This window comes from Balaenoptera musculus, chromosome 16 (genome assembly GCF_009873245.2).
Source record: "Balaenoptera musculus isolate JJ_BM4_2016_0621 chromosome 16, mBalMus1.pri.v3, whole genome shotgun sequence".
Taxonomy (NCBI): Eukaryota; Metazoa; Chordata; class Mammalia; order Artiodactyla; family Balaenopteridae; genus Balaenoptera; species Balaenoptera musculus.
The window spans coordinates 41,496,887-41,505,363 of record NC_045800.1 but is presented as its reverse complement, the minus strand read 5'-3'; the positions used below and the strand labels follow the sequence as shown (position 1 = coordinate 41,505,363).

At 42.5% G+C, this 8,477-nt stretch overlaps 1 protein-coding gene across 1 annotated transcript; it reads left to right on the top strand.

Moving 5' to 3' along the window:
- The first annotated feature begins 3,040 nt into the window (after window positions 1-3,040).
- On the top strand, window positions 3,041-6,351 carry MBL2 (mannose binding lectin 2). The gene is given in 6 exon segments (XM_036829315.1): window positions 3,041-3,224; window positions 3,621-3,737; window positions 4,799-4,813; window positions 5,156-5,188; window positions 5,970-6,085; window positions 6,088-6,351. Coding segments are annotated over 6 exon segments (729 nt in total).
- Window positions 6,352-8,477: the final 2,126 nt, after the last annotated feature.

The following is an 8,477-nucleotide window of genomic DNA, read 5'->3' as shown; positions in this document are numbered from 1 at the left end:
TATGCCTTATCTCTCACCATTTGGATCTCACACTGTTAAGACCAACCAGACTGAATAGTACTATCCTTGGGAACCTGGCCTACTTTTTCTCACTTTCAAGCCATTGTACAGACTATTTCCATCGTAAAACTTGGACAAAGCACTGAAGGAAGCAGGGATAATCTTTAGATCACCCACAGCTTTCTTGAGACTCCCTTTGGAAACTTTTTCATGTGAAATAATTTTAGTCTCACAGACAAGTTGAAAAAAATAGTAAAGAAAGGTGTCATGTCCTCTTCATCCATCATTGACCGATGGTAGGATCTAACATACCAGAGTGCAAGTATCAAAATCAGGAAACTGACACTGGAACAATACAACAATAAGATATGGATGTTATTTGAATTTAACTATTTTTTACCTGCATTTTTTTTTCTTGGTGTATAGTTCTATGAAATGTTATCGTAATCATAGGTTTGTGCAATCACCACAATTAAGGCACAGAACTATTCCATCACCCACAATGAAACTTTCTTGTGCTACACCTTTATACCTTCCCTGAAGCCCTATACCCTGCCAACTGCTGATATGGTCTCCATTATTTAATTTTGTCATTTCAAGAATATTATATGAAAAGAATAATATAGTTTGTAAACTCCTGATATTATATTTATTTTACTTAACAAAATGTCCCTGAAATTCACCCAAGTTATTGTATTAATTGTCTGTTCCTTTTTTTTCCTGTGAGTTTTCCATGGTTCATTTATCCATTCACTTGTTGAAGGACAATTGGGTTAGTTCCAGTTTTTTTTTTTCTGCTAGTAAAAATGAAGCTTCCAAAATGTGGTATTTACATATAATGGAATATTATTTAAACTTAAAAAGGAAGGAAATTCTGATACCTGCCTCAACATGGATGAACCTCGAAGACATTATGCTAAGTGAAATAAGCCTGTCACAAAAAGACAAACCCTATATTATTCCACTTATCTAAGACACCTAGAGTAGTCAAATTCATAGAGACAAAAAGTAGAACAGTGGTTACCAAGGATTGGGGGTGGGGCTGGGTGTTGGAAATGGGGAGTTATTGTTTAATGGGTACAGAGTTTTGGTTTGGGATGATGAAAATATTCTGGAGATGGGTAGTGGTGAAGGTTGCACAACAATGTGAATGTACTTAATGTGGCCAAATTGTATACCTAATAATGGTCAAAATGGTAAATTTTATGTTATTCATATTTTACCACAATAAAAAGTAGAAAAGTAAAGTAAATGGATAGAATATAACATCATGGAGTATAAGTAATATGAAAGAAAATAAAGCAAGTTAAGAGGATAGAGAGTGGGACCACTTAGATAAAGTGATCCACACAGGTTTCTCTGAGACAGGAATGTCTCAACAGAAGAGAAAGAGCCAGCCGGTGACATGATGGAGGGGACATTCAGGCTGGGAGAAAACCAAGTGCAAAGCCTGAGGCAGGAGTGGTCTTGGTATGTGGAAGGCAGCAAGGGGTCTGCTGTGCCTTCGTGGACGAGTGTGTGTGCACATCTGCGTGTCTGTGTGCCCGGTTAGCGTGCACAAGCATGTGAGCACATTCACAGGTGCCTCTATGTTTCTCGGTTGGAGACAAGAATCTCAACACAATTAACCATGTGAACCTACTCATGCTGACTCAGCAGTGAGGACCTGCCAAAATGATGGCGATTTAAAGGAAGAACTGCTCAGTACTGAAGAAAACAGCCACCCAGCACTGCACCAGAAGCCCCTGGGAAATGCTCCTAAGAAGAGTTTAGTGCAGTTCTAAGAAGACTTATTAATCTGGGGTTGAAGGTCAGGCCCACACTGTCCTTGTTTACAAGCCTGATTGGACCTTACGTTACTGAGTCCAGCCTCCTCCCTCCACCTAAGGCACCTGCCAGCACCCTGCTGGAGGGCCAGTTTCCTCGTGACTGTATCCCTGCTTTGCAGAAGCCCCGTTAAGCCCTTTCTGGTGAATGGATCTGGGGTACTGGGTCAAATGTCTAGGGATTTGACTTGATCTTGGAGGCCTAGAGAAGACTTTCTAGGGTGTGTGGGGAGATGGCAGGCAGAAGCCATGCTGGGGGTATCTCTTTCTCTGCTTATGCTGGGGCATCTGTGACTTTCCTGGATTCACCTGACCATTAGCAAATGAGACTGCGCCTTTGTTTTCAAAGGGAGCCGAGAAGGATTAGACCCTGGATGCTGGGCTGCTGAGGTTTCCTGGGGGAGGGACAGCTGGAAGAGGACTTTGAAGGACATAAAATGTCAGGCTTGAGAAATGAGAAGGGTATTCAAGGAAGGTGTTCTAATTGCCAGTGGTTTTGACTCATAGGACACACAGAATACCTGCCAGGAAGTAGAGAGGGATCTGGCACCCTGCCTGGGTCAAGATAGTGAGAAATTTCCAGAGAAAATTCTCTCCCTGGCAAGTCTCTATTACAGTGGAAATAAAACATCAAGAGGAAACAAACTCAACTTAATTCTGGCCAGGTTAGTAACTAGCAGTGACTCTTCCTCTCTGGATCATTAGCCTGCAGCTTAGTGCGTGCCATTGAGTAGATGTCGGTTAATTGGCACTGAGGGCAATGGACTGTCCAGATATAAGGATGGGATGCAGGTGGCAGATGGGCCCAAATGGGAAAAGTGAGACAGAGAGAGCTGGGTCTCCATTCACTTTCACTCCCCAAGTCAGCAGGCGTGAGTGAGCTGGCAATGTTATGCTTGTCTGCTCTCACAAAGGACACAGAGAGCATACGCCTAACCTTTTAGCAGTAACACTAGAGGCCAGGCACTGGTAACCCCTTCTCCCTGACAATGCAAGTTGTTATGCCTACCTTTGTTGAAGTAGTAATACAACATCACAGGAGGATTTACTTTTCCAAATCCCCAGTCTGGAGGCCAGGAATGGGTCATCCAACTCTATATCACCTGTGCCCAGTATAGGTTATAGGAAAAAGGGCAGGTTCAGTAAATATGTGTTGATTAACTGAACAGGATGAGATAATCTTCCTTGATTTTTTCCACACCAAGGTGAGGACCATGTCACTGTTTCCATCACTCCCTCTGCTTCTCCTGATTGTGGTGACAGCATCGTGTACAGAAACAGAAAACTGTGAGAATGTCCAAAAGACCTGCCCTGTGATTGCCTGTGGTTCTCCAGGAATCAACGGCCTCCCAGGCAAAGATGGGCATGACGGTGCCAAGGGAGAAAAGGGAGAACCAGGTACAGCTTGGGCTGTTCTATCTCTGTGACTCTTTATCTTCCAAAGGAAACTGCCTGGAGATGTGAGGAGGGTAATGCCATATTAATGTAGCTCGTATTTCTCTCAACTACAAATTATAATTCAAAAGAGAGAGACCGCTCTGACTCTGGCATCCCAAACTTCCACACAGGAACTGGTGACACATGGTGGTCCTGCCAGCTCAGGAAGTTGACCCTCAAGGCAGACCATCTCATGGGACACAGGAGGCTTTCCTTCTATGGTCATTAGAAAGAGCGGTTCAGAATGTTAGCCCTGGATCAGTGTCTCCTTTCTCCTGGGAAGGGATTGGGCATCATGCTTTTGGAGAAATAGAGCAGGAACGCAAATACTGTCACATTTCCTTTGACCTCCAACAGGTCAAGGACTCAGAGGCTTTCAGGGCCCTCCTGGAAAGGTAGGGCCTCAAGGAATGCCAGGGCCACCTGGGTTACCAGGACAAGTGGGCCAAAAAGGAGACCCTGGAGATGATTTGGGTAAGGAATTTACTTCAGCAAGGTCTAGGCTGAAGGCCCCCAGGGTCTGGCAACTCTAAGTACCATGTGGGAGATGTCCCTTCTCCTGCTGCTTCCTGGGAAGATGTCCAACTCTGCTTCCTGACCCAGCAGCCTCTAGCTTCTCTAGATTACTTAGAGCCTCAGGGGATTCCTATCAATGCCTGAATACAGACTCACAAACCCTTCAGAGCCAAACCCTCATCAGGTGCCTCCTGGAGGGGCTAAGCCTAGGCTCTCCTTCAGCTGAACAATCCAATGTGAGGCTCTGGTCCAAAAGGGATAAAATAGGTTATCTATGTGTTGGGCTTGTTATGCCTATTTTCACAACAACGGTAGATACATGGTATGCCAGTTATCTCTTACCTCATGAGAAACAAACAAAACACAGCCATTTATTTAAATCACGAATCTGTGAATCAAGTGATTTCTTTGCTGGTCTCAGCTGGACTCACTCATGTGTCTGTGGTCAACTGATGGCCAATGGTCTCACTTACATGTCTGGCTGTTGTTTGGCCATCAGCTGGAGTGATGAGCATAGCTGAGCCACAGATCTCATCCTCCAATTGACTCACCTGGGCTTATTCACATAGAGATGATTAAAGGATTTCCAAAAGAAGAAAGAGCAGAAGCTTTAAGGCCTCCTGAAGGCTTAGGACACACACATTATTGCTTCTGCCACATTCCATTGGTCAAAACAAGTTACAAGGCCCGCTCAGATTCAAGGAGTGGGGAAATAAACTCCATTTCTTAATGAGAGAAGTTGTACCACATTGAGGTCATTTTTGCCACCTACTACACATAGCTTGCCTCATGCCCTCCCCTCTTGGATAATGGGCAACTCACAAAAATCCTGGTTTACTGATTAACAGAACAAACTCAGGGAAAAACAAAACAAAAAGCAACAAAAACAAAACTTCTCCAAAGACAAAACCCTGCAATCTTTATAGTCAATATTCACCAGCTCATAATAATTCCTCAATTATTTTATTCCACAAGTTTACCCATGATAGAGCTATTTGTTTGGTGAAAAAACCAATTAGTGAATAGCTTGGCGTGTGGAGTGCTATAATGCTAGGTCAACAGGGAGTGTATGTATGTGCGTGTGGGTGTGTATGTGTGTGTAAAGTGTCTTTACTTACATTCAACAGGTGAGTGATGTTTTGGGCTGGATGGAAATAGAGATACTTTTCCTTTATGCTTCTTTATGCTTAAAATATTTTTCATTTTCCTTCAAAGAGCAAATATCAGTGTAAAAGAAACTTTTATCTTGATTTTTTTTTTTTTTTTAGTTTGAAAAGGTACCCTACCCCCTTGTAGTTCTAAGATGCCTTTTCAACAATGCTCTTTCACTTTGTTTTAATTTTCTAGGTAAAGCCTGGCTACTTCAGAAAGAGCAGCTCTGCGATCAGAACTGGACCAGCTCAAAAAATATAAGCCTTCTCTCTTACTTTTCAGGCAGCTTGAAGTTTGGGAAAGTGGAAGGCAACAAACATTTATTGAATACATGTAATTTTCTAGTACTTGGATAGGTGTTTTTCATATTCTGACTTCATGAAATCCTCACAACAACCTTTTGGTAGAAACGGAAGCAAAGGAAAATTACATAATTTGCTCAAATGCACAGAGCTAATAAGTGGCAGAGGCAGTTTATAAATTGAAGTCAGTCTGATACCAGAGACCCTGATCCTGTATCTTTACTATCAGTGTACATATGTGTCACTGAAAATGGGACCTATGCCTCTTTCCCTTTGTTATGCTGTTGCTGAGAACTGGCAATGAGGCTTAACCTGTTTCCTGGCCTAGGACAAATATTCTCAGACATTTAAATTTATTTTTAAGTTAATATTGGGGTAAAACTTAGAATTCCAATTATATGTATTCTAGAACTCTGGTCCAAAAAGACAAAGGCCTTTGTTCCATTCTGTTTCTTCAGATTAGGGCTGCTAGATTTAACAAAGAAAAATATAGGACACCCAGTTAAACTTGAATATCAGGTAAACAACAACAAATTTTTTTTTAGTATAACTATGTCCTAAAAATTGCATGTGAGACACTTATACTAAAAAGAATTTCATTGTTTATCTATAATTCAAATATAACTGGACATATTGTATTTTATGTGGCAACTCTACTGTAGAAGGCTTTATGAAGAAAAATATCTTGAGCTGGACTTAGAGACAAGCTGGTGTCACCTATATTTTCCCATTTTAGGGCTGATCTTCTCTTTGGGCAAAAAAGTTGGGAAAAAGTTTTATTTTACCAATGGTGAAAAGATGACCTTTGATGAAGTGAAGACTCTGTGTGCCCAGTTCCAGGCCTCTGGAACTTCATGGCCATCCCTACGAACGCTGAAGAAAACAAGGCCATCCAGGATATAGCCAGTGGAGAGGCCTTCCTGGGCATCACAAATGAGGAGACTGACGGCCAGTCTGTGGATCTGACAGGAAAGAGGGTGACCTATCAAAATTGGCATGATGGTGAGCGCAATAACGTTGGTTCTGAGGAACACTGTGTGACACTCCTGGTGGACGGCACATGGAATGACATCACCTGTTCTGCCTCCTTTTTGGCTGTCTGCGAATACTCTGCCTGAGGGACCGTGACCCTCAGGCCCTCCTGTCCCTTTGCTCATCTCATAGGTCGACAGTCTGGTTTGAAAGATAAATCTATATCAATTTTCCATACCCAGTATTGAGTTGCCCCTTTGAGGGGAATCAGAGACAATGAGAAGAATGGATTGAGAATGATGAGATGTGGAAGTGAAAAGTGAGAAGAGACTGATAGTGGTCTAAGAGTTTCTGGTTCAGACCCAATCACTAATAATAATCACTAACAACAATAACTACAAAATAATAATAGTAATAATAGCAGCAGCAGTACTACTAGTACTAATAACAAATTTTTAAATGTTTACTATGAGTTAGGCCCTACATTATGTGTAGTACATTAATTATCTAATTTAATTAGGCTGTTAATTTTTGTTTGAGTAGTGTTATCTAAGGTACAAAACTAAAATGGATTGATTTTTCCATTTACTCTAAACACTTGTGTTCTGTTGAGCCTTTCTTTCTCTTTGGGTCGAGAGCTCCCCTAAATGACATCTTCCCAGCCTAATTCCATAGCTTTTCTGCCAGTCTCAGGTATTAATAGGATCGATCCCTGATCAGGGAACTAGATCCCACATGCCGCAACTAAGAGTTTACATGCCACAACTAAAGATCCCGCATGCTGCAACTAAAGATCCCACGTGCTGCAACTAAAAAAAAAAAGAGATCCCGCATGCCACAACAAAGATTCCTCACTCAGCAACGAAGATCCCGTGTACTGCACCTAAGACCCGTCACAGCCAAATAAATAAATCAATAAAATAAATCTTAAAAAAAAAAAAGAATACATCTGAGAGGACCCCTAGTCCTACCTTCTCTCTGCCCGCTGCCTGACTCTTTCTTTACTATGTTTACAGGAAAGATAGCATTTGGATAATATAAAAAATATGTTCAGACTTCTTGTTTCAGCTCCAACATGTGATGGATTTGAAAGTCAAACCCCCCATTCTCATAACAACAGCAAAAAAAGCTAAACAAACTTAAAATAAACGACTTTTCTTAGACCCTTCAGAGAATTGAGTTCACAAGGCAAACTGTCTAAAGATGAAGTCCCTATCCCCCTGTAGTAATTCAAGACTGAAAATTTTATTTTAATTTTTCCTGATGATCCCATTTTTCATTTTCTGATTCTGCTCAGGCTGAGCCAGAAGGGTGTCACTGACATCTTGTGGAGCCTGAGCCCTTCTTCAGCAGACCAGCCTAGACCACCTGCCCTTTAAGTGGATGTGGCTCCTCCAGCCCCTGTAAGTCAGGACTCGTGACACTCCAAACCGCCGCCCCACCCCCACTCCACAATTCCATGCTTTGAGGGGTTGGAATGACTTATAAAAAGGTCACAAGCCACATCCATGAATATGAAAGAACTCCACATAGAAGCAGCAACTGGCGCAGAAGTATACAAAAAACAGAAAAGAAAAACCCTCTCAAACCCATTTTCACCATGGTGACAATCAGTGACAGTGCTTAGGCCACACTGAATTTAAACACATTTGGGGAAATTTTCCCATTTTTCAGTCATTTTTATCAGAGTTCCTATTTCTCAGGGACAAAGCTTCAAATACTGCCTTTTCTCTCAGGGAGTGGCTTTTGAGATGCTGTAACATTTGAGAAAAGTTAACATGTTAGGTCCTGAGATCCTAGCCTTTATTTTCCTGTGACCACACCCTCCCTGTATAACCCTTCACCCATATTTGAAATCTCCTAATCTCAACTTTCTCTTTTCAGTGCAAAATGTGGCATGGGGTCTTCCCGTGAGCAGCCTCTACTCCCTCTAGAGGGCAGGACATCCCACACAAAACATGGGGCAACCCTCCCAGTAGAGTTCATGGCTTCATCCTTAGATGCAATGGCCGCCTTTCTCTCAGTTCCCACCTTGCAGATCCCATACCTACCACAGCCCGGTGCCTTGGAACCACTGCTGCTCCCTCCCCTTCCATTATGCTCTAAGCCTGTGAGGCCTCTCACCTTGGTGAGGCTCCCTTGAGTCCATGCTGGTGTCTGCTGGACAATTATTCTCAGGGACCTGAACTGTTATTGCCGCTGTGGAGGCTTCTGAAGCCTGTGCTTCCAGAGCCCTTGGGGAGGACCTGCAAGCTTTCTGCCGTGGGATCTC